The sequence below is a fragment of the Leptopilina heterotoma genome, unplaced genomic scaffold, assembly GCF_015476425.1.
Source record: "Leptopilina heterotoma isolate Lh14 unplaced genomic scaffold, ASM1547642v1 Lhet_87, whole genome shotgun sequence".
NCBI classification, from domain to species: domain Eukaryota; kingdom Metazoa; phylum Arthropoda; class Insecta; order Hymenoptera; family Figitidae; genus Leptopilina; species Leptopilina heterotoma.
Window position 1 is genome coordinate 667,807 of NW_025111190.1, and position 27,312 is coordinate 695,118.

General features: G+C 24.8%; 2 protein-coding genes across 5 annotated transcripts in view; one reads left to right on the top strand and one right to left on the bottom strand.

Annotated features, from left to right (window-relative positions):
* Nucleotides 1-165: 165 nt before the first annotated feature.
* LOC122511570 (cysteine-rich PDZ-binding protein) lies at nucleotides 166-25,623 on the top strand. 3 transcript variants are annotated; one of them, XM_043626924.1, is made up of 3 exons: nucleotides 166-493; nucleotides 677-1,030; nucleotides 21,683-21,815. In XM_043626924.1, the coding sequence occupies exon 2, from the start codon at nucleotides 689-691 to the stop codon at nucleotides 989-991; it is 303 nt and encodes a 100-aa protein (XP_043482859.1). In that variant the 5' UTR covers nucleotides 166-493; nucleotides 677-688; the 3' UTR covers nucleotides 992-1,030; nucleotides 21,683-21,815. The 3 variants fall into 3 exon arrangements, with proteins under 3 accessions (XP_043482859.1, XP_043482858.1, XP_043482857.1); XM_043626923.1 differs by lacking the exon at nucleotides 21,683-21,815 and having other exon boundaries at nucleotides 167-493; nucleotides 677-1,181; XM_043626922.1 differs by lacking the exon at nucleotides 166-493 and having other exon boundaries at nucleotides 884-1,030; nucleotides 21,683-25,623.
* LOC122511569 overlaps nucleotides 7,260-27,312 on the bottom strand; it is a 68,234-nt gene continuing 48,181 nt past the window's right edge. The window contains exons 2-4 of one of the 2 annotated variants that reach the window (XM_043626920.1): nucleotides 14,861-15,102; nucleotides 11,485-11,635; nucleotides 7,260-10,972 (exon numbers count right to left, since the gene is read on the bottom strand). In XM_043626920.1, the coding sequence (XP_043482855.1) occupies nucleotides 7,824-10,972; nucleotides 11,485-11,635; nucleotides 14,861-15,102 (3,542 nt within the window). In that variant the 3' untranslated portion in view covers nucleotides 7,260-7,823. The remainder of the gene's footprint in view (nucleotides 10,973-11,484; nucleotides 11,636-14,860; nucleotides 15,103-27,312) is intronic. The other variant, XM_043626921.1, reaches the window with a different exon arrangement.

Here is a 27,312-nt window from a genome sequence, read left to right on the forward strand (position 1 = left end):
TAATAAAAATTAAAACTTTTTTTATATAAGGAAAGAACTTTTTCTAATATATTTAAAACTTTTTTCTGATTTTGTTTTTGAAGTAAAAGAAAAAAATTTGAATAATTTGATGCATTGTGGGAAGTCCGCCCTAAGGCAGTCGGTCATGAACGCAATTTGTAAAACCGCCTTGAGGTCTCTCAAACAAAAATCATCAATTTTTAACAATAACAATTCTATCAATTGTCAAGATTGACGAACAGTAGATGTAAATATCAGGAATTATTAATCACTATAGTGTTTAAAACAACTGTTTATTAGTTTTTCTGTTTTAAGTTATAAAATATATTGTAAGATAAACTTGAAATTATTTTGCTATCAATTTTTGTGTGAATCTGCGTTACAATTGAAATTCGAAAATTGTAAGCGAATTTCTACTATCAAAGTGAATTTCATAATTATTTAAAGAAAAAATATCTTTGCGGAATTAGTTAATTCCAGTTTTACTAATTGTGTAAGTAATTTTCAATTAATTTTCCCATATGAAAGTCATGAAAGTACAAACATAACCTCACTTTTTATGTTTACTCTGGTTTATTCATTTCATTTATTTTCATTTACATTTACACGTTTATTCATATGTAAATTATGAAATTTGAATTGTAACTAATTTACATATTGGAAACATTTGTTCTAGATTAATTAAATAATGGTTTGCGACAAATGTGAAAAGAAATTAGGCAAAGTAATAACACCAGATCCATGGAAAGCAGGAGCTCGGAATACAACTGAAAACGGTGGACGAAAAATTGGCGAAAACAAGGCACTCACCTCAAAAAAAGGACGTTTCAATCCCTATACATCGAAATTCGAAATTTGTAGGATCTGCAGACAGAAGGTTCATCAAATTGGTTCTCATTATTGCCAATCTTGTGCTTATAAAAAGGGAATCTGTGCGATGTGCGGCAAAAAAATGATTGACACTAAATGTTACAGACAGTCTTCTACGTGAAATTTTCAAGAATAACTACAATTCAAAATGAATTCAGAGGTAAAAAGAAATTTTTATAAAAATAGACTAATATTTTCGAGAAAAAAAATGAAATAAAACATGGATGTAATTATAAAAGAATATTTTCGTTTATACACTAAATGTAAAATCTGATAATATTATTAAAGAGAAAATCTATTTTTTCTGTAAATTATCATTTATTATGAAGAAGTACAGGGCTCGAACTAGGTCCGTAAATTTGCTTTAAGTCCGTACAAGCCAGTTTTTTTTTAAAAAAGTCCGTAAAAAAATTTTAATAAAATTCTTGGGAAAATTTCAATTATTTTCAAAAATTTTCCTCATTTCAATGATTTTCAATATCTATTTTAATAAAATTACCCAAAAGAATTAAATTTAAAAAAATTGAATAAAATTCTACGCAAACTTTTAATTATTTTCATAAAATAATAAAAATTCCACAGGAATTCAATTATTAACGAATTTTTTATTAATTTCTTCAGCATCATTCAATTATTTTCATACATACCTACTAAAACTCATTGCAGAATTTCAATTATTTTTAATACAATTTTAATCGAATTCCTCGAAAAATGTAATTATTCTTAAAAATTTTATTAAAATTCATCCAAAGAATTCAATTATTTTAAAAACCTTTGCTACAATTTATTTATTTATTACAATATTTAAGTATTATTTTCAATACATTTTTAATTAAATTTCCTCAAAGAATTAAATTATTTTCAAAAATTTTAATAAAAATTCAATGTTTTTCAAAATAATTTTAATAAAATTCTTCGTAGAAATTTAATTAATTTCAATAATTTGTCAAAATTCAATTTATTTCAATAACATATCACAAAAGAATTCAATTATTTAAAAAAAAATTTTAGTAAAATTCGTCTCAAGAATTCAATTAATTTCTTCGCAGAAATCCAATTATATTCAAAAATTTACAAGAATTCTCTTTAAAATTTCAATTATAAATAATAAAATTTGTCTCCAAAATTCAATTATTTAAAAAGAAATTTTAATCAAATTCGTCTCAAGATTTCAATTATTTTCTTCGCAGAAATCCAATTATGTTAAAAAATTTACAAAAATTCTCGTCAAAATTTCAATTATATATTTATAAATAATAAAATTGTTCTCCGAAATTAAATTATTTTCAAAAATTTTAATAAAATTCTTGGCAGAATTTCAATTATTTTTAATACAATTTTCATCAAATAAAAAATAAAATTTAAAAATGGATTTCAGTTAAAATTTTAAATTATAATTGAATATTAAAAGCATTAGAGCTTGAATTTTGAAAAGGTCTCAAATTAAAATCATTGAAAATCTGAATTTTTCATATTTTTAACTAACAATTCTATGGAATTAATTTTTTTGAAAAAGTTTAATTGCTGATTTTTAATTTAAATTTTTCTAAAATTGAATTGTAAGCAAATGAATTTGAAAATACTCAAAGAAATTTTTCAAAAACTATTAAAAATAATGCATTTATAGAAGAATTATTTTAGTTAAAAACACGAGAAAAAATTTAATTTTGGAAAAGTTACAAATTATTGCAGAAATTCAATTATTTTCAAGTGTTAATACTCTTCAAAATAATTGAATCACAAAAATTAAATATTCTTTGAAAATAATACAATTCTTCTTAGGGATTCAATTATTTTCCCAAATATTAAAACTCATCGCAGAATTTCAATTATTTTTAATACAATTTCAGTCGAATTTCTCCAAAAATATAATTATTATTAATTATTCTTAAAAACTGTATTAAAATTTGTCGAAAGAATTCAATTATATAAAATTTTGTTAATAAAATTCTTTCTGGGAATTGAATTTTAAGAAACATTCAATTAAATTGAATTCCAGTAGAATTTTCTAATAAAAATTGATTTAAAAATCAATTTCAGTAAAAATTGTAGATACATAATAATTGAATATTAAAAGCAATATAGCGTGAATTTTTAGAAATAATTGAAATTTCGTAAAATTGAATATTGTAAACAAATGGATTTGAAAATTGTCAAATAACTTTTTCTAAAATTATTAAAAATAATCGATTTAAAGAAGAATTTTAGTTAAAAATAATTTAATTTTTCATTTTTGCTCCGTAAAGTCCGTATTTTTAAATACTTTCACTGGTTCGAGCCCTGAGAAGTATAGAATAAGAGGATTTTAAAAATGATCTGATTTAATATTTTTCGTCATACGTGTTTTAATGATAGAATTATTCATACAAAATCAAAATATACAATACCAAATAATATCATTTAACAATTCCTTAATCAGATTACATTCTTCCGTCTTTATAGAATTCACCTCAAAACAATGATAAATTTCTTACCATCATTCACATTTCTCTTTATTATGATCAGTTGAATCTTGTTCTCTGATTAAATCAAGTAAAAATAAGTACAAAATATTGAATGGACACAAATTTTTACTATTTCGTTAATTACAATGCACAACATTTTTCTTTCACATACAAACACTGAAGATTTAATTCTTTATTTTAAAAGCAATGACAATTATTTTGAAAATTGTAATCTTAAAACAATTTTATTAAAACTTCGTGTATCAGGCATTATTTCAATAACATTGGCCTTACAGTCAGAAAAGCTATAATGATCTCTTTACAAATATAATGAACAATTACAAAATAGTTTTATAAAATATTTGTTATTCTATTAATCAAGATAAAGTTTCCAGTTCCAAGACTAACAACTTGCCAAATATAAAAATATATTTCTGTGGCACCATTCTTAAAACTAATAATATACATCTTAATCTTGAAATTTATTATTGTCGACAATATTAATTTTAATTGTCTTAATATTAATTAATATACATTAAATACAATGGAAACGTTTATTGACGTAAAAATTTCTTTGATGTTCAGGTAAAAATACAATTTTTTGAATTCTTTTTTTAAAATATATGATTTAGTATTTTTTTCTTTCTATTTTCAAGCTTCAATTGACTTTTAATGATAGTGTAGTGATAATAGTAAAAATAAATAAAATATGATGTGTGATAATTGTAATAATAATTTTTGATTTCTTTCATCATTGTCATAGAAACGTTAAATTTTCTTTTTTTTACCCTATTAGTAAATATATATTACGTTTAAGAACTTAAAAATAAAACAAACAAATCAAATAACTATTTATAACTGAAAACTTTTTTTTGTAAAGTAATTAGTTAATGTCGAGAAATTTGAATCAACATAATTAAATATGTACAATTATAATATATAAAATTTAGATTATTCTATTTTACTGATAGACAAACAAAAAAATCATTCTCCCTCTTTTCAACAAAATTTTGAATTTATTTCTTAATATAGAAAACAGTGTTGGCCAGACTCTCATAAGTTATTATGGCACATACTTTTTTTTAACTCAAAATAATTTTCATTCATTCATTTTTAACATTTTGATAAAGTAATACATTATTGCTTATTATGTTCTTTAATATAGAAGCAAATAAACAATCGTAAAAAATAAAATTTTAACAACAGGGATCTGTTTGTTTCCTTTTCTCCTTTCCTTAAATTTAACAAAATCCCCTAAAACACCGAAAGTCCTTACTTCTTTTTTATATATAAAAAAAATTAAATATTTAACACTTTTTTCAAACTTTTGAAAAATTTTTAATTTCTGAAAACTTTAAAAACTTTTTGTTCTTTTTGTTTTTTATACCTATTTTACAAAATTTGAAAAATTCGGACAGTTTTTTTTTATTTAAATCCCTCGTTAGTATCTGATATTAAATAAACTAACAAATGTGATCCCTGTAAACGAAATTGTAAATATTTTTCGACATTGTAAAATACATCGATACAATTAAAATTTTTGAAATAAGTAGATACTTGTTTCTTTTTATAATATTTTACGAGAAATTAAAATTTTTTTAGTTCAAAGTTTGAGTAGAGAATGAATGAAATTTCAGTCCAACGAAATTTACTTTTTTTAGGATGTCAATTTATTTTTAAAAATTTTATAAAATTATGATTTAGAAGTAAAAATTTATTTTTTGAAAAAACAAAAAATTTTTGTAAAATCACAATTTTAACTTCTTTTACAATTTCTATTATTTTCTATCAAGTTAATTTTTGTACATACTTTCCTCATGGTTCCAAATAATCAATCGTATAATTTGTTAAAAAATGTTTATTTTTTCAAAAAATAAATATTCCAAGTTTGTCAAAAATATATTTTTTAAATTTTATTGATACAGAATAATTTTTGATTCTATGTAAATAATATCAAAGAAAAATTGACACCTGTATCGTAAATTATATAACTTATAAATGGTTAAAATTTCACTGCTCCCTTCTCTTAATGAAAGAATATTTTCGAAAGTTTTAACGTTCATGTAAAATAATAACTTTTTCTTAATTTACACATACAAAAAATGAAAATATCTTTGACATGAATGTTTCAGAACTTAAGAAACAAGATATCTTCACCACTCGTTCGTAATAATTTTCTAACGTTTTAATTATTCAAGTTGAAAAATTTTGATTTTTGTTTTAAAATCACAAAGAATCAGAAATTTAAAATCTTCTATTGATTCGATAGTCAGTAGATTAAATAATCTAGGTTAGAAATTAATTTGAAATTAAATTAAATACAATTTATCACAAATTAAACAATACCAGGATTGCCATAGATCAGGGAATTTTATCGAAAATACTGAGAAAAGTATTAAATTTATAAAATTGATAAGAAATATTCTTGTTTTTGTTATTCAGAAAATTTGCTTCATTTAAAAATATTAAACGCATTTATTTTTCTTGAATTCTTTCTTGTTCAATTCAAAAACTTTTAAATCATTAAGAGAAAATAATAAAAAATTATTATTAATTGCTTTGGTCAAACGATCAATTTAATTAAGAATTGTACAAAAAACTGGAAAAATAAGAACTTTAAAAAATAAGTCTTTACAATCACCATGAATTTTAATACAAAACCTTCAAATTTATTTCTATTTCTGACAATAATTATTTAAAATAGATTCTTTTTCATATTTTGATAAATTAAAATTTCACAAAATATGGAAAGGAATTTATTTTAAATAATTTAATTCTTGACAAACTAAATTTGAAATTGTTGCAAATCTCAATTCTTGTGGAAAAATAATACCTAATAATAATGATTAAATATTTATTTAAAACAAAAAATGTTCAAGTTTCGCATAACTTTACAATATAGAGAATATTCTCAAATAAATTAAGCGCATGAATATTCTATAAAAATTGTTATTCAGAATATTTAATGAACATAATTTTGTTAGAAAAAATTTTCATTTAGTTGAATATATTAATTTCGATTGTAAATTAACAGGAATTTTTACATAGTGAAAATTTTACTTAACAGAATTTAAGATCATCGACTTTTTATTTCACAGAATTTTCATTTTGACTAAATTATTAATAAACAATCAATTTATTCCAAAGAAATATAATTTAAATGAATTTTAATTTGTCAGAAATCTTATTTAACACAATTTTTAAGAATTAAATTTTTAAATATTCAAATTTCCATTCCATCGAAACTTCATATGTTGGAATTTTTATTTTCACGAATTATAATTTGACAGAATTCTCCAAATGTCGAAATATCAATTGACAGAATTTTTATTTTCCAAACAATTGTTTGACAAAAAGATTTGAGCGCAAATGTTAAAATTGACAAATAACTTTAATCAATTTATCATAATTAATATTATTCATTACTTGAACATACAATTGAATTGATTATTAATTAATATAAATAATAATACAAAATTCCGTCTAAATAATTTAATTCTAGAGAAAAATTTCATTATTTATGGGAATAATTGAATTCTTTAGGAAAATTTTGTTAAAATCTTTTAAAATTAATTGGATTTTGTTTGGAAGAATTTCTTTGAATTTTATGAAAAAAATGGAGTTTTTTTTTAATAATTTTAATTGAAAATTTTGAAAAATTGTTTTGCAGAATTTCTTTGAATCTTTTAAAAATAATGGAGTTTTTTTAATAAGTTTAATTTAACATTTTTAAAATAATTGAACTCCTGAGAAGAATTTTACTAATAATAAAATAATAGAATTGTTCCTTAATGATTTTTATTACAATTTTAGAAAATAATGGAATTCTTGTGAAGAATTTTACTATAATTTTAAAAAGAATATATAATAATAATTAATTATGTACAAGTACATAATTACTTAAGTTTTTAAAATTTTGAGTATGAATTTATTCAAAAATTGAAGTTGATATTAGAAAATAAAAAAATGTGGTAATTTGCATAATAATAAATTGAATACCGCGTTTCGCTCGGGTAACATTTGATAGTTAATTATTAAATAATAATTAAAAATGATTTTTTAAAAATAAAAAGTGGATTATGTAATTAGAAATTTGGTCAAATAAAATGTCGGCTATAATTAACATTTTGATGTTAACAGAATATTAATTCTGTTAAGTGAAATTTTCGTTAAGTAAAAATTAACGTTGATTTAAAAACAAAATTAAATATTCAAATATATGAAAATTTTCTTGAATAAAGATTCTAACAAAAAAATTTTATGGGATATTTATGCGTCCCCAAATAAATGTATTAGAAACATTTTTTTGTGTAATAATTTTTAGAGTAAATTAGAATATTTGTTAGTGTCAGAAAAAAGACATTTTTTTTTTGAAATTCAGGGAAAAAGAGAATTAAATTTTTCTGGCAATCCTGATAGACGGTGATTTGAATTTTTTTAAAACAAAATTTGATTTCGATTTTATTTAAATCGAAGAAGAATAATTTCTGAATCGAATTACTCAATTTATTATTGATGTAAAATTTTCTCATCTCCGGATGAGAGGACAATATTTGTAACCGGTTGGGGTGGACTTGATCCATTGCCCCATGGATTCTGTTCTTTATTGTCGCCTAGAAATATCCACTGTTCAAATTTTTTATTAACACCTGCAGTTTTATCGTCCGAGGCACTCGATGATATTTGAACATCCTTCGTTGATGGTGATTTATATTCTGACACATAGACAACTTGCTTGTCTGATATTTCATCCTTGATGAGTTTTGAAACATCACTGCGTCTCGGCGGTACTGGCGGTTTTTTTCCCGGCGTTGGTTTTCCATTTGCCGTCACAATAATGTCGACTTGTGACTTTCTTGCTTCGCCATTTCCCTCCATAATTGCGACAATTTCTTCACTTTCGCTGTCGGGCTCGTGAATGTTTTCCCTCGTGGGCGATACTTTTATCTCGGTGATGTAGGTCATTTTCTGTGTAGCCGAAACTGGCATTGGAGTTGTTGGTAATGGTGGACGTGTCTCTGAATCTAGCCGGAAGTCGATGGATTCTCGAACTAAACCACTGTCTTCACTATTTTCGCCACTTGACACACTGACATTGCTTATGTTGTGACGATCCTCATTCGGCGAGATATTCTTATTGTTCACTGTTATACTTGAACCGAAATCATAACCGTCTTCGTCTTGATCGTCGAGAATCATTTCCACGTCCTTCTCCTCGGGGAGATTCACTATTCGTTTGGCAAAATGCGTTTCATATGAATCGGATTTGTCGGGTGAGGAATTTTGTTCGAATTTTGTGAGATGAGTTTGGAAAATTGAAACAACTGGAGTTTCTTCTTCTTCATCTCTTGTAGCTTGAAACTTTTCCGGTTTTTGAACGTGACTGTCTGGATAAGTTTCGGATTCGTTTTTACTGTTTTTTAAATCCTCTAATACATGATTCACTTGATCGGATTCTATTTCGGCCTTTTGGAGTTCTAAATGATCGTCTGTTCTTTTGCCATTTGTGGTAAAAGTGTTTCGCTTGCAATTGTCGGTATGATGTCCAAATCTCTTTTCACAACCGGGACAAAAGTAGTCAATTTTGACCTTGGTGAATATCTCCTCAACTGGTTCTTCATTTTTGTACAATAACTTTGGATCACTGTTGAATAAATCCTTTTCTTTCGATTCTTCAAAACTGACAAACTCTTTCGATGGATTTGAATTCTTGGTGTGAAGATCAAAATAATGCAAAGCCTTTTCAAATCCTTCGTTCACGAATTTGTTGTCCTTGTCAATGTCCCTGTCCTCGAGATCGTTGAATGGATTCGCGTCGTCGATATCGTCAGGCATGGGTTTCGCTTGCCTGAAGTCTAATTCGACTTCCTCGGGAGTTGGACTCTTGACGACACGTCCGTTGTTGACAATTCTCGCCAGGGAATTATCTGCATCGGGATTGAACATCCTTTCGGAATGAATGAAGTCCTGACTCATTCGTTTGCTGAGTGGTAAATTGTATAAATCAATTGTGGTTGCAATAGCACCGTCGGACACATTCACAGGATCGTCGGTGTCCTGGACTTCGTCCTTGATTTTCATCTCGACGGCTGACTTTGATCGCTCCAGTGTGCCGTTACTCTTTTTCCTCACTCTTGTTTTCTTTGATTTATCCTCAATTTCGCCCTTCGACCAAATTGCGTCTTCTAATGTTCCCCACTCACTGGATTTTTTTAATTTTCGTTTATCGAACGTATCGATTTGATCTAATTTCGTAAGATCCTCGGTTGATTCGTTGATATCTTCGGGCGGTAATGGTGCTTTTCGTTTCTTTGAGCCAGTATCTGTCATATCAAGACTCTGAGCCCTTTCTAAATTTGTCGATGTTTTATTTTCATATTTTGAAAGATCACCTAGACTCGCTGCTTTTCTGTAGATGTCATCGACTTCGTCATCGTCGACCTCAGGCACTGGTGTATGATGTATTGTAATGTCGGCCGGATTTAATTCAATTGTCGTGAAACTGTTTTGAACCTCACTGTCCGTGTCGGACTCTGAATTCCTTCTGTTCGCTCTCGCTTCAAGCCTCTGTCTACGAGCCTCGTCATCTTTATTCTCGCGCACTTTGCTGACGTAATCATTCAATGATTCAGTGTAATCAGCAATCGAGTCAATTTTATCTTCTGACTCGCGCTCCTTTTTTATTGATGTAACATCAAGTTCTTCGAGATTGATTTTCGGTGGGGCTGGAGCTTTTCTTTTATTTTTTTGTGGACTTTTTGCGTCTGTTTCAATTTCAATGGAAATTGTCGGTGATTTTGGAATTTTAGAAAGTTCCGCGCTATTCTTTCGATTCCTTCGAGCGGCCATTGCGGCATTGTGAACTTCCGCAGGAACTTGAGTTGACATATTTATTTCTTTACCAAGATCGGGAATGTCAATTCCATTTAATTCTGTTCCATCGACTCGTAAAATTCTTTTTGTAATTTCTACTGTTTCCTTGTGATTTATCAAATCCATTTGAAGAGAATTTTTATCCTTCGGTTGTGAATTATCGTTTTTAATAGAAATATCCTTTTGTAGAGGATTTTCCTTTTGTTGAAGTGTTTCGGAGACAATTTTAATTTCATCGCAAGGTGATGAAGATTCTTTAACTAGGGACGAAGAAGTTTTGCCGAGAATTTTTTCGGCGTCCATTTTTCGTGAATGTCTCCTTTCAAGATTTGTATTGTGCTCGTTTTGATTCTCGATTCGGTGAACCGTGCCATCGAGAGCGGGAAGTACTTTAATACCAAATTTATGGTGATTTTGTTTTGTCTCTTCATGACGACGCTCGAGCGTTTGACTTCCTGGTGTCGACTTTGATGATTTTAGTGTTGAATTCATTGTGGAATAATTTGAGCCTAATGACTCGTTTGGATCGGCGATAAAGAGTCTTTTCGCTACTGTTATATGAGCTCGTGAGAGTTCAGGAATTGATTGACTTCTATAGAGTGGATGACAAATTCTCGTTGGACTCGGGCCCACGCTCTTTTTTAATAATGTCGTTGGTTTCGAACCGGTTCCCCCACTTTCCACTTCTAATTCTACGTCGTAAGGCGAGGCATAACTCAAAATTGTCAATGCATCTTCGTAGACCATACTTCTGAAGCTGATCTTAACGCTCGTTATTCTGTCACCTGTAATGAAAAATAAATTCCTAATTAAATTTTTACATTTTTCTCAGATAACAAAAAAATTGTTTCAGCATATTTGAAAATTACAACTTTGATTATAAAAATGGAAATTTAATGAAAACAACATTGTACTTGAAAATAAAATAAAACAGAGCAATGAGCGTGTAAATTTCTCCATATAGAAATTCGTTTCGGGATGTTAAATAAATAGGTGATTCTCGCATCTAATTGCATTGGAGTGATTCACGAAATAAGGAACATTCAATTATGATTGAACGCCTCAATTAAAATCATTTCTAATCTTCTTTGTGGACTTTATCATAGCCATCATATTGAACTAAAGCATTCCTCACATACTGATCTCTAACAGGAAAAATAATATCTTGAAGAGATAAGAAATTATTCGGAATGAAGAAAAATTATTGTATACAGTACAGCAATTTTAGATAAAAAAAAAAGAAAGGAAAAAGAAGAAATGTAAATGATAATGAAAGAATATAAATAATTAATCGTACCAGGATGAATGCGACCAGATTCTGAGGCAGGACCACGATGAAGAAGATCTTTGACAAATATACCTTCTCTCATATTTCCACAGACATTAAATCCAAGTCCAGTAAAGTCGCGACTCCTGAGACTCACGCAACTGACCTTGGTGGCCTTTGGCTAATGGAACAAAATGTTATTTATTAGTGAGACGTCAAAAAGTATTACTTACATTTTCCATTATGTCGCGCAGGCATAAATAGCAAATAACGCGTGGGCTCGTTCTTTTATCAACTTTAGAGGTTGTATTGCGAAACGTCTAATTCGCATATAAAATTGTACCAAATAGCATCTGAATCATCGATTCATCAACAATAAAAATTTACATCTGTGACTTTTATTCAAAATATATTTTTCAAATGCCCATAAATGTTTTATATTTATTTTCTTCTCAGTTATATTAATATTTACTTGAAAAAAATATACCTAAAAAAATATACCTTATTTTTAAAAAAAATATTTAATCCAAAATTTGTTAATTAATTAAGAAAAAAAGTTTTCACAAAAAAGAAATTAAAGTTCTTCTTTTTATCAGCAATTTTCTCAGTTTTATACATTATTTAGTGATTTTCTTTTTTTTGTGAAAGTTATGTTTTTGGTATATAATTAATTTTAAATTATCTTGCATGATTTCATAATGAAAAAATTATGCCTCAAATTCTTACATATATTATTTTTTTACATTTGCCTGAAAAAGTATTACATTCTTTTTTCAAGATTAGAATAATTTAACCTTCACGTTACTTTTATTATCGTTCAACTATTTTTTCTTTTTCTTCTGTATATAATTTCAATTGTACTCAAAGTTCTTTTAAAAATCGAGAAAAATGTAAAATAACAATAATCACATTTATAAAAATTCTTTGAACATTGCAAACGAAACTTTCACCTTAATTATGAAGAAAAAAAATACCACAAATAATTCTGTAAATTGTATATACTTTTTAAATGACTTTTTCATTTTGGGATTTGGCATTTTAAAAATTATTTTGAATAATAAAGCATTATAAGTAAAATTTCCTACGGATTATGGAAAATGTAAATTATTTTGGAAAAAATTTGAAACAAGTATATTTCCAAGTAAGAGAAGTTTATAAATTTTGTACAGAAAAATAGTAGCGCTTGATTATTACATAATGTTTATTATTTAGAATATTAGTTTATCAGAATTTAATTGTAAAAATTGTTTCACTTTCGAATTTAAATTGACCGAAATTTTTATTTAACAAGATATTAGAACACTAAATTATTATTTAATGTAATTTTTGTATTAACAAAAATATACTAACGGAATTTTCGTATTAACGTAATTTTTAAATTATCAAAGGCCTCGAATAACATGATTTTCTCAACACTTTATAGTCAAATCTACCAAATAATATTTTCGAATAATTTTTTTAAGATAATTAAACTTTCGGATTATATAATTAAAAAGTTTTCAAATAATATTTGGTAAAAATTTTATTACATACACTATATTTATTTTACATATTTCATTAACATTTTTTTAAATCAAATTTTAATGAATTTTAATTGTAAATATTTACCTAAAATAATTCAATTCTCAAAAATTTTAATTAAAAATCATCAATTAAAAAATTTGAAAATATAAAGCTTCAGAAAAATATATTAAAATATTTTTTTAAAAAGTAATTTATAGAATTTTTTTTCATTATAATTTTATAAATTTGAATTATTTTCAATATTTTCAAAAATTCAAATATCTACAAAAACTAATTCTCCCGTTAAAATTTTTATAAAACATCTAATTTTTGTAGAATTGTTAATAAAATTTTAAAGAAAACAAACATTTTAAACATTTCAATTAAAATTCTTGAAAAAAAATTGATTAATTTCTTCAGTTGTCCAAAAATTCTTGTAAAAAATTCAATTATTTTCGAAAAATTAAATTACAGTATTTTGAAAAAAAATAATTTCTAGAATTCTTTTATCCTAATTTTTCAAAATTCAATTATCTTCAAAAAAAGAAAATTAAAACTTTTCAAGAATTGTCTTATTTTATAAGTTTTTAAAAATTATCTTCAAATGAAGTGAAATAAAATTTTTTTAGTTATTTTTATTAAATTTTTGAAGAAAATATTTATTTCGTCAAAAAAATTGTTTACTTTCTTAAATTGATTAAAAATTAAATTATTTTCAAAAAATGAAAATACAATTTTTTTTAATTAATTCTCAGCAATTTCTGATCATAATTTTACAAAATTCAATTTTTTAAAAAATAAGTTAATTAAAATTTTTCAAAAATCTACTTTTTTACTTATTAAAATTTTAGAGAAATCATGTATTTTTTTATATTTGTTATTAAAATTCTTAAAAAGGTTGATTCATTTTTAATATTTTTCAAAATTTCTTTTATGAAGTTTAATTATATTTTAAGAACTTTACTAAATTTCAATTATTTGGAAAATTTTTCAATTATTTAAAATTGAAAAATCTATTTATCTCCTCAAGAATTATTTTTAAATTAAAAAAAAATTATTTTTAATAACGTTTTGATTACAATTTCTTTAAAAATAAATTATTTTCAAATTTTTAAATTATATATTTTTAATAATTTACTTTAATAACTATAAAAAAGCATAAAGAGTTAAATAATAATTATGGCAAAAAATTTTAATTTTTGAATTTAAATAATTTAATTCTCAGAGAACTTTCGGAAAATTATTAAAAATAATTGATTTGGAGAAGAAGTTTAGTTAAAAATTGTGAAAAATAATTAAATTTCAGAAGAATGGAAATTGAAATGTAATAAATTTTTATTTCTATGTTAAAAAATAAATAACAAATATTTAAATATTTGTTTAACAAAATTATAAAAATTTGGAATAAATGATTTTCGAAATCCGTGAAAGGTCAGGGAAATAAAAAATTATAATATTTATGACAATACTATGAATAAAAGAAATAAATTTTTCGATTTTTTTTATATATTTAATCGAGTAAAGCGACTTTTTTGGCCTTAAAATCGATCAGTTATAAACTTCAGTTCAATTTGGAACTTTAATTTGCAGCAATTTTTCATTTGACCGCGAAAAAACCTACTGTCATAAAAATTTCTATACGTGAATTTGAATTTCGTAATAGACTAAAAATTCGGTGAAATATTAATTTGGTGACCAGATAAATTTGAGAAATAAAAATTCAGTGAAATGAACATTCTCTTTTAAGAAATTCTCTATCAAAATGAATATTTTAACTAATTATGAAATAATCAAGCGCTTTGAAAAAATATTCCATATGTTAGAATTTATTTTTCAGACGCAACTAAATGAAAATAAATGAAACCAGGAAATAGATAATTGTGTGAAAAAAAGTGTAAATTACTCCAAGGCAAGAGTCATCCAAGGTGCGCCTTTTATCATTTCGATTTCCATTTCCAAGACCCAAGGATGACCAAGGTGTTGACCAACGAGTTGAATCCTTCGCTGGCGTGTCCATAGGAGTGGCAGAAATCGGTCTCTCGAGACTTCGAGCAACTGCAGGTGTTGCATCTTTGAAACATGGATTATCGAATGCATAGGCATCATCAACAATTTCAGGATCTGTCACCAAGACCAAATGTTTTCCTAAAACAAGAAAGAAGAAAAAATAAATTCAGTTATTCATAATATAATTAGTTTAAAGAAGAGGAAATTAAAATTTTACAACGTGTAGAGAAAGGAATAAAATAATTTTATATAAATCGGAGAAGAAAAATGTCAGTTGGAATGCTGGAAATGAAATGCACAATGCAACAGGCTAAAAAGAGAAAACCGTTCCAATGCTCAGAAGGAATTCAGGCTGAGCTTAACCTTGTGTGACGAGAGATCAAAAAGTTTCATATATAAACCAGTAAATTTCACTAACTATAAATATCAGACCACGGAAAATAGGATTTTTCGACTATTTTCAAAAAATGGGACTTTTTTCGACTAATTTTAATAACATTTTCTTCCGCATAAATTGTAACAAAATACGACTTTTTTTATAAAATGCTATTTGTTTTGATTTTAAAGTATGAAAAATAACTCATTTTTTCATTCAAAATGTCTTGCATTGTTTTACAAAAATTCTAAACGTAATATTCAATTTATTATTACCTATTATGCAAATTACAAAACTTTTTATTTTCAAATATAAATTTTTGAATAACTTTATAATCAAAATTTAAAGAATTCACTTATCAAGTACAATTACAATGATTATTGTTTATATTTTCAATACAATTTTAATAAACTTAATGGAAATTACAAAAAATTTTATTTTCAAATATAAACTTGAATTTTTGAATAAATTCAGTTTAAAAATTTTTTTAATTATCTTATTAAGTACATATTTAATTATTAGGTATTATTTATATTTTCAAATATTTTAATATAATATTCTTCGCAAGAATTCAATTATTTTTATAAAAAAAATTTTTTTGTAAAAATTCAATTATTTTTAACAAAATTTTAATAAATTCTTCGAAAAAATTCAATTATCTTTTAAAATAGTAAAATCTTTGCAAACAATAAAATTTCACGAAAGAATTCAATTATTTTCTAAAATTTTAATAAATCCTTCGAAGCAATTCAATTATTTTTATAAATATTAAAATACTTTGCTGAAATTTAATTATTTTTAATACAATTTTAATAAAATTTCATAAAAGAATTAAATTTTTAAAAAAATGTTTAATAATATTTTTCGAAAAACTTCAATTACTTTCTAAAATTTTAAATTAATTCTTCGAAACGATTTTTTTTTTTTAAATTTTTAATAAAATTTTTCGAAAGAATCCAATTGTTTTCTAAAATTTTTAATAAATCCTTCCATTATTCTTCGAATATATCCTTTCGAAGTAAAATTCATCGCAAGTATTAAATTGTTTTTTATAAATAATAAAATTCTTCTCAAGAAATAAATTATTTTTAATACAATTTTAATAAACTTTAATAATGAAATATTTCATTATAATAATTAAGACAGAATTATTTTTAAACGTTGAAAGTTGTTTGTTTGATTCAATTATTCTCAAAGTCTTCAATTAAAATTATTCAAAAAACTACATTATTTTGAAAAAAACAAAGAAATTCTTTTCAAAGAATTTTATTATTTACAAAAACTCTAATGAAATCGTTTAAAAGAATTTAATTTTCTGTCAATAATTTAAATAAAATTTTAATAGTAAAATTATTATAATTAAAATCTGCTACAATATTATTAACAAATCGATTATATTCAATAAATTAAAGAAATTTTTTGAAAGAATTTAATTATTTTCTATATTTTTTGAAAATTCCTTGAATTAATAAAATTATTTTAAAAATTGTAATAAATTGAATTAATTTTTTCACCTTAAAGAAAACCATTTGACAATTTTATATAAAAATTGAATTTTTCTATTTCGACAATTTCCTATAAATTCCTAATTGACATGGAGAAAAATTTTGATTAATAATTCAAAAAATTAAATTTTGGAAGAATTGGAGTAGTAATAATTATTGAAAAAAATTAAATTTCAAAATTCTGTACAAGTCAGTTTATTTCAAAAACTGATATCTTTTTGAAATTAGTTCAATTTTTGAAAATAAAATTAATTGAAAATTTTTTAAATAATCGATATTTTGTAAAATTGAATTGAAAACAATTTAATTTTAAATTTTATTGCAAGTAAAGTTTATTTATTATTTTTTTTTTTGAATAATTCAAAAAGTCTCAAAGAACTTTTTAAAAATTATGAAAAATAATTGACTTAGAAAAGAATTTGGATTAAAAATTCTAGAAAATAATTGAATATTGAAACAGTTCTAGTAAAAAATTGTTAGTAGTAATAAAATTTCAAAAGGTTTCAAATTGGAGGTTTTAAAGATATAAATTTGGAATTATATTAATTAAAAATTCTATATTTGAAGATGCATTTGATAAATTACTAAACTTTTCAGTAATTGAAATTTTTGATTAATTAAATTCAGAAACTTTGAAAAAATTATCTCTTTGTAAAATTTTTTGGAGATAATTGAATTCTCAAAAGTAATTAATTAAAAAATTGCTAAGCAATTGTAAGTTTCGTCAAATTTTATCACAATTTTTTAAAAATAATCTTGCGGTTCTTGAAGAAATAAAATGTTTTGAAAATAATTTAATGTTATATTAAAAAAAACCTATAGAATTGAATTTATTATCAGAAAAATGGATTTTAGGTTTAAAATTGAAATTTTTAATTCTTGTGGAAAAAAGAACAATTATAATTATTTAAATATTCGCACTAAACAAAATTATTAGTTTTAAATACCACAGATAATTTAGTTTAAAAATTCTGTAAGAAGTATAGATTTAAAAAAATTCTATACTTAAAATTTTTTCTATTTTACAAAAATTTAGAGCTGCAGTTGATGAAAGTTACAATTTTTTCTGGAAATCAGAAAAATATAAAATCAAATTTTCGTGACAATCCTTAATAAGATTAACGAGGTTTTCTACATTTTTCGTATTTGAATTCGAATAAAACGACTTTTTTTCTGCCTTAAAGTCGATCCGAGACCAGCTACTTATTTGAAAGTTTCGAATGAGAGCGAGAGAATAAAATGAACGCTGGTTGCTCAGCGGAAGTGTATCCATACGAATTTGTTATAGTGTTTAGATATTTATTAGCAACGTCCAAAAGTACCTGTTGGTTGCAAGGCCATGTATGGCCTTCGCACCGACAGGAAGGAAACGCATTCTTCGAAAGGCATGTTCCGCTATATGTCCAATGTGCTTGACCATGCCTATCATGTACAATCACACGTAAATAAATTCTTCTATTATTTATTATCATGTGTTCAAATAAATTTTTACATATATACGTACACATATACACTTGTATAAATATTTATAACTATTGCTGGTATATAGCTATGCATTCACACTAATGACACGATAAGTTTAAGGAAACCTTCCTTTAGAGATTTCTCGTAGAATTCTACTTGCACCCAGGGGAAAATTTTTAATTTACTTGAGTCCAACTCTACATGATTTATCAATGATGTTTATTATTTGATGCACTACACCGCGCCAATATAATTTTCATTATAACTTTTAAAATAATTGTCGCTCCAAAATTTTCTCAACGGATTTTGATTTCTTATAGTTTTAAGTGTATATTAATATTTTTTTCAAATTTTTAAAAGGCGCAGAACATTAAAAAAAATTAATTGTTTACAAAAAATTTATTAAATAATTTTTAAAAAATAAACTTTTTAAAAATTTTCTAATTCTAAACGAAAGTGTATTTTATCCCCTTTATATTCCCGCTTGGTTCATTTAAATCGGTTCATTTATTTAGGAGAAATAAAATTTTGTTTAAAAAGTTGCAAAAAAATTAATTTTGCAATAACTTTTATGAAAAATAATTTTTTTTCTGTTTTTTGGTGGACACATTTTTAAGGCCAAATAGAAATGTTTTTTCAACATTTCGATTTAAAAAAAATACTTTTTATTTTCTGTGAAAATTTCACGAATTCTGACCCATTCCCAGTTTTTTTTCTTATCAAATTTAAATTTATTTGATTTCGAATATAAACAGGGTTGCCACAAAAATTTAATTTTGGTTTTCCCTGATTTCTAGACAAAATTTTGACTTTTTCCCTGACCCTGAAGAAGATTCTGATTCACTCCAAAAATGATTAGATTTGTACTCAAAAAAATATTCTATTACGTTTATTTACGAATTTCTTTAATTGTAAAATTATTCGAAAACATTAATAACTTCTTTTTTAAATAAATATTTAATCATTATTATTTTTCTATAGGAATTAAGATTTTCAAAAATTTCAAATTCAAACCATTTTGAAATTAAACAATTTTAAAAAAATTGTTATAAAACATAAAGAAAGCGATCACTCTGAGTCTTCGACTCGGAGCAATCGATTTCTTCATGTTTTATAATAAATTTAAGATGAGAAAATAATTGAATTCTTGCAACAAATTTTATTAAAATTTTTTTTAAAGAATTGAATTCCTATGAAAAAATTTTATTAGTGAAAACAATTGAATTCTGGAGAAAAATATTATTATTTATGAAAATAATTAATTTCTTGTGAAGAATTTTATTCAAATTTTTGAAAATAATTGAATTTCTCATAATTTTTTAAACTTTTTGAAAATAATTAAATTCTATCGAGAAATTTCATTAAAAAAATTGAAAATAATTGAAATCTAACGAACAATTTTAAAAAAAAATTTTTATTACCTAATTGAATTCCTTTGAAAATGTTTATTTTTAAAAAGAATTGAATTCTTGGGAAGAATTTTATTAAAATTTCTTAAATAATTGATTTGCTTCGAAGAATTTTATCTTTTACGAAAATAATTGAATTGTTTTGAAGATTTTTACAAAGATTTTTGAAAATAATTTTATTCCTAAGAAGAATGTTATATTTTACGAAAATAATTGTATTCTATGATCAATTTTATTATAATTTTTCAAATTTTTATAAAGCATTTTATTAAAATTTTTTTAAATAATTGAATTCTCGAGAAAAATTTAATATTATTTATGAAAGTAATTGATTTCTTTTATTCCAATTTCTTTAAATAATTGAATTCTTAAGAATAATTGTATTGAAAAAATTGAATAATTAAATTCTTTTGGAAAATTATATTAAAATAGTAGGTAGATATTAAGAATAATTGAAATAAGGAAAATTTTTGAAAATAATTGAAATTTTGCCAAGAATTTTATTAAATTTTGTTGAAAATAATTGAATTTCGGAGAAGAATTTTATTATTTATAAAGATAGTTGAAATTTTGACAAGAATTTTTAAAAATTTTTGAACATAATTGAATTTATACGAAGAAGTTTATCACTTTTGAAAATAATTAAATTTATAGAATCAGTTGTTCTTAAAATTTCAAATTGAAACCTTTGAAGTTCACCTATTTATGAAGATTGTAAATGCAACTCTTTTGAAATTTAATTAATTTTCAAATTTTTAAGTAATATTTTAATTAAAAATTAGGAAAATAATTTAATTAAACAAAAAATTTTTTCAATTTTTTAAACTAATCTTGTCTGTTTATAATTATAATTGAAAAATTTAATTAATTCAATTTTATTAAAATGTATTGATACAAATTGAATTTCTGAAAAGAATTTTTATATTTATAAAAGTAATTGAATCCTTCCAAAGAATGTTATTATTTATGAAAATAATTAAATGTTTTCGTAGAATTTTATTAAAATTTTTGAGAATAAAAATAAATTGAATAAAAAATAATTGAATGGTTTTTTTTTTAGAATTTTATGGAAATTTATGAAAGTAATTGAATTCTCGTGAAGAATTTTTTTTAAAAATAATATTCAAAAGAATTTAGTAAATCTGAAGAATTTTGCTATTTATGAAAATAATTGAATTCTTGAGAAGAATTTTTTTTTACAGTATCTAGAAATAATTGAATTCTTTCGACGAATTTTAATAAAACATTTTTAAGAATTATTAAGTATTTTTCGAGGAATTTGATTAAAATTGTATTAAATATAATTGAAATTCTGCAATGAGTTTTACTATTTGTATTTATGAAAATAATTGAATATATTGCGAAGAAATTTTTAAAAATAAAATTATAATTACGGTGACTAACTTCCCTTGATTATTTTCGAAAAATTTAAATAAAATTCTTTAAAAGAATTTAATTAATTTTGATAGAATGTAAAGAAATTTCAATTATTTAATTTTTTTTAAATTATTTGTTTATAAAAATTCAATTATCTTGAAACAATAGAATTGAAAAATTTCAAAAATCTTAAATTTTTCAAAAAAAAAAAAATTTTTCAGAATTTTGAAAAAAACTATGCGAAAATTCAATTTTAATAAAACAATTTAAGTTTGTATCTTTTTTTAAATTAAGTAATACAAATTTTAATTATTAATCTTCGCACTAAGAAACATGAATATGTACATTAGAATGTGACTCTTTAAAAAATTCAATTATTTACCAATTATTAAATTAAAATACTTTGAAAATTCGATTTGTTGAAACGTTTTTAATGAAATTCTTTAACAAATTTAATTATTTTCAGTTGAATTTCACAAAATTTCTATTCATTCGATAATTTAAAAAAAAATTTATTTACATACTATATATTTAAATCAGTGACTGATTTTTTACTATAAAATTCTTTTGTACTTATATTGTTGCAGATAATTCGAAACAATATGATTCAACTTCATTCAGCCATCTATGGAGGACATCTAGAAATTGTAAAGGAGCTTTTACAAAAAGAAATTAACATCAATGATCAAAATGAGAATGGGGAAACCATTTTGTACCATGCAGTTAAAGCAGGAAATTTAATGATTGTTAAAGAAATTTTAAAGTATCATCCTGATGTTAATGAAGAAAAACACGCATTGCACATTGCAGTTGAAAATGGATCAGAAGAGTTGGTTGAAATATTGCTTGAATATGGTGCGAAAATTGAATGTAAAAATAATAATGGCTACACACCACTTCATGTTTCTGCTGGAAAAGGAAATAAAGAAATTTGTAAAATGCTTTTTATTAAAGGAGCTGATGTGAATGCAGTCAGTCTCAATCAACAAACCGCCTTGCACATTGCAGCTGACAATGGTCATGAAGAGTTAGTTAAATTATTGCTAGAATATGGTGCCGAAATTGATTGTAAAACAAAGAATGGTGACACGCCACTTCATGTTTCTGCTGCAAAAGGGTATACAGAAATCTGTAAAATTTTATTAATTAAAGGAGCTGATGTGGATATGGATCAAGAAACTGCATTGCACCTTGCAGTTGAGAATGGTCATGAAGAGACTGTTAAATTATTGATAGAATTTGGTGCCGACGTTGATTGTCAAGGTTATTATGATGATGGCGACACACTACTTCATGTTTCTGCTGCAAACGGGCATAAAGAAATATGTAAAATTCTATTAATTAAAGGAGCTAATGCAAATGTAGAAAATTATCTTCAAACGACCGCCTTGCACATTGCAGCTGAAAATGGTCATGAAGAGTTGGTTCAATTATTACTAGAATATGGTGCCGTAATTGATTGTGAAAATAGTGATGGTTACACACCACTTTATCTTTCTGTTAGAGGAGGATATAAAGAAATCTGTAGAATTCTATTATTTAATGGAGCTGATGAAGATGCAGAAAGTGAAAGTCAAGAAACCGTCTTGCACTTTGCAGCTGAAAATGGTCACGAAGAGATTGTTAAATTATTGCTAGAATTTGGTGCCAACATTTATTGTCAAAATAATTATGGCTACACACCACTTCATTATTCTGCTAGAAAAGGAAATAAAGAAATATGTAAAATGCTTTTGAATAAAGGAGCTGATGTAGATGCAGAAAACAAGTATAAAGAAACCGCCTTGCACATTGCAGCTAACTATTGTCATGGAGAGATTGTTAAATTATTGCTAGAATTTGATGCCGACATTGATTGTCAAAATAGTTATGGCTATTCACCACTTCATTTTTCTGCTAGAAAAGGAAATAAAGAAATCTGTAAAATGCTTTTAATTCAAGGAGCTGATGTAAATGTAGAAGACAAGTATAAAGAAACCGCCTTGCACATTGCAGCTGACAATGGTCATGAAGAGATTGTTAAATTATTGCTAGAATTTGGTGCCGACATTGATTGTCAAAATAATTATGGCGACACACCACTCCATGTTTCTACCATTCAAGGAAAAGAAGAAATCTGTAAAATGCTTTTAATTCAAGGAGCTGACATAAATGCAGTCGGTAGGTATGAAAATACCGCCTTGCACATTGCAGCTGAACATGGTCATGAAGAGACTGTTAAATTGTTGCTAAAATTCGGTGCCGAAATTTATTGTAAAAATAATAATGGTAAAACACCTCTTCATTTTTCTGCTGGAAAAGGAAATACAATCATTTGTAAAATGCTTTTAATTCAAGAAGCTGATGTAAATACAGTAGATATGGATCAAGAAACCGCCTTGCACTTTGCAGCTGACAATGGTCATGAAGAGACTGTTAAATTATTGCTAGAATTTGTTGCCGATATTCACTGTAAAAATAAAAGAGGCAACACACCACTTCATCTTTCTGCTAGAAAAGGAAATAATGAAATCTGTAAAATGCTTTTGATTAAAGGATCAGATGTAAATACAGTAAATGATTATCAGAGCACTGCCTTGTACATTGCAGTTGAAAAAGAATCAGTAGATTTGGTTGAATTATTGTTAGAATTTGGTGCCGAAGTTAATTGCAAAAATAATAATAACAGCACACCACTTCATCTTGCTGCTGAGAATGGAAATACAAAAATTTGTAAAATGCTGTTAACTAAAGGGGCTTATGTAAATGCAGTAGACAAATATGTAGGAACCGCCTTGCACCTTGCAGTTGAGAATGGTCATGAAGAGACTGTTAAATTATTGTTAGAATTTGGTGCCGAAATTCATTCTAAAAATATTAATCGTAGAACACCACTTTATTTTTCTGCAAAAAATGGAGAAAAAGAAATCTGTAAAATGCTTTTAATTAAAGGAGCTGATGTAAATGCAGTAGATATATGTCAAGAAACCGCTTTGTACGTTGCAGCTAAAAATGGTTTTAAAGAGACTGTTAAATTATTGACAGAATTTGGTGCTCAAATCGATTGTAAAAAAAATGATGGTGACAGACCACTTTATATTTCTGTTAGAAGAGGATATAAAGAAATATGTGAAATTCTATTATTTAAAGGAGCTGATGTAAATGCAGTAGCTTGGCGTCAAGAAACCGCCTTACACTTTGCAACTAAAAATCATTATAAAGAGATTATTAAATTGTTGCTAAAATTTGGTGCTGAAGTTAATTGTAAAAATAGTAATGGTGAAACACCACTTTATTATTCTGCCAGAAATGGAAGAGAAGAAATCTGTAGAATGCTTTTAATTAAAGGAGCTGATGTAAATGCAGTAAATCAAAATCAAGAAACCGCTTTGCACATTGCAGCTAAAAGTAATCGTAAAGAGAATGTTAAATTGTTGCTAGAATTTGGTGCTGAAATTGATTGTGAAAATAGTGATGGCGATACACCACTTTATCTTTCATTTAAAAAAGGATATAAAGCAATTTGTGAAATTCTATTATTTAAAGGAGCTGATGTAAATGCAGTAAGTCAGCGTCAAGAAACCGCCTTGCACATTGAAGCTAATAATAATAATTATAAAGAGACTGTTAAATTGTTCCTAGAATTTGGTGCCGAAATTGATTGTAATTATGATGTACCTAGTGAATTGCGCAATGTTATTAATTGTCACTTAATTAAAAGAAAAACAGCAAATTTAATTGTAAGCGAAAAATATCTATTATTTTCCAGTGACAAGCGCATGGGGTGTGATTATCAGAAAAAATGTGAGAAAGAAGTATTACGGTTGAAGAATGAAAAAATTAATAACACATACATTTCGTTCTTTGACATATTGAGTAAAGATTGCTTATTAGCAATGTACATGAAAAATGAGAATATAGTGCAGGTTCTAAAATCACTGGATTATAAAAAGAAGTTTCCAATTTACGGCAACATGATAATGTGTAATTTTCTAAAGGGTATGAAAAGAAGAGAGTTACTAGACCAATGTTATAAAATTTTTCCTCTGTTATGTAACAACTTTACCAAGTCACCACAATGTTATACTGAAATCATACTTAGTTACTTAAATGACAAGGACTTAAGTAATTTATTTAAGGCTTGTTAGTCTCTTAACATCGGTAAACCTAGTTTGTAAACAGAAATTAATTTTCAAATAATAATTTTTTGACAGATTTTAATTTAGTTGTATGACTGTCAGACGGATTTGCTTTTTTCGTAAAATTGAAAAGTAGTACGTACGTAGATGCTTCTTTGAAGTTATATTTTCTCTATCATTAAAATGTTTTTCGTTGGTCAAAATTGTGCCATATTTTCTTTCTTTTGTGAAATTAATGTTAGTTAACTAATTTTAAGATATATAAAAAAAGAGAAGAAAAATTAAATAAAGTTAATGGAAATTCTTTATTCCTAAATAATAGGAAATTTATTTTTTCTTTATTTAAATTATGTATTTTTATATTTACGTAAGAATTAATAGTAAGTAAACTAAATTGTAATTAGAAATAAAATTACTATATTACAATTTAATGGAAAACAGTCTACATATTTCTTTCCTACAAATAATTTAATTTGAAAACTATACTCCTCTTTTGAAATCAAATACCTAACATGGCACAGTTCTTCTTTTATAACTCACATACCATATTCTATCCTCAAAAAAGTTTCTAGTAGATTTGACAAATTTTTAATTGCTCTTAAGTAAATTTAAAAAAAACTGGCTACCAAAAAGTAGTTGAAAGTATTAACAATGTAGTAAAAGTGCAATTAGATCTTATGATTGTTTTTATAATTTAACTATATTTATTTCAGTCAACTGAACTATTATTTTTTAACATAATTTTTGAAAATTCAAAGATTAATTATTATAAATCACTTTAAAATTATCAGGTTGTACCGGTTATTCTAATTTTTTAAAAAATTAAAAAGTGTTTTATACATAATAATAAATTTTTTAATTATCAAAACTTTAGCACCACAGTGTCTTTCCTTATTGTTTTAGAGTTATTCAAAGAAAACTAGCTTAATTTATTCAAAATTTTAAGAGAAAAGTGGTCGAAAAATTAACATTGAAGTTCTAATAGTCACATGCTATTAAATTGACATCGATTCTCTACTGGATTTATGTTGAGAATCGACATTGGATTCAGACGGAAAAACTGAAAAATTGCATTTGGGGACAAGATCTCGCGACGCTCTGCTAATTTTCTAGTACCGGTATTTATAATCATCAAGAATGAAGAAAGCTGCCATGTTGCGTTGATGTTATGTAAATATCTAAACGTTCCAATTCACATATAACATTTTTTTTTGCTATTTTACTATGCTATTCGAAGAGTTTGTTTTATAATCATCAAACACTTCCAAAGTGTAATTGCCGGAAAATTCAATTATCTTGTATCTTTCCCATGCAATGTATAAATTTTTAACAATTTAGCAGGGTGGTGACCCTAATACAATATCAAAAATGAAAAATAACTCTTCACTCAAACAAGAATATAACAAAAATTAAATTGAAACAATTTTTTCGGCTTCATACGGCTTCATACAAAGATTGCATCTCTTATTATCTAATTTTATCTAATAGCTTTATTTATTTATTTTATAATAGCTTTATTATTTTTATTTATTTTATCTAATAGCTTATCCTCCCTTCGGTTTTTCCCGAGTTAACTCGGGGTAAATTGACTGTACCAAAACGGTACCTAATAATTTTTAGAGTGAATCAGAATATTCTCTAGTGACAGGAAAAAAGTTCAAATTTTGCCTGCTCTCTTAATTTGTATCAGTTAAAAATCGTAGGTTCAACTGACAATCAGTGACTGACTTTTTGCTTCTAAATCAGTTATTTTTAACTAATTCAAATTTAGAGAGTGGAAATGAGGGAGAAGCAAAATTAAATTTTTAAAGAATCCCTGATTTAAAATGATTTAGCCAAGTATAAGAATTCGATGGGACCATTTCAAAATGAAGCGTAAATAATAATTTACGAATACCTTTATCAAATATTATTCATATTAACCCGTTCCCACCTACCCCAATCATTGAAAATATACACTTTCTAAAGCCGCAGTAATTTCTCCTACATATTAAGGCCTCGGTATTGAAAAAAAAAAAATGAATTCAGTCATAATATCTATACTTTGATAGCAATTATCACAACATTACGTATAACGTGTTTCAGTAAATTTCAATTTT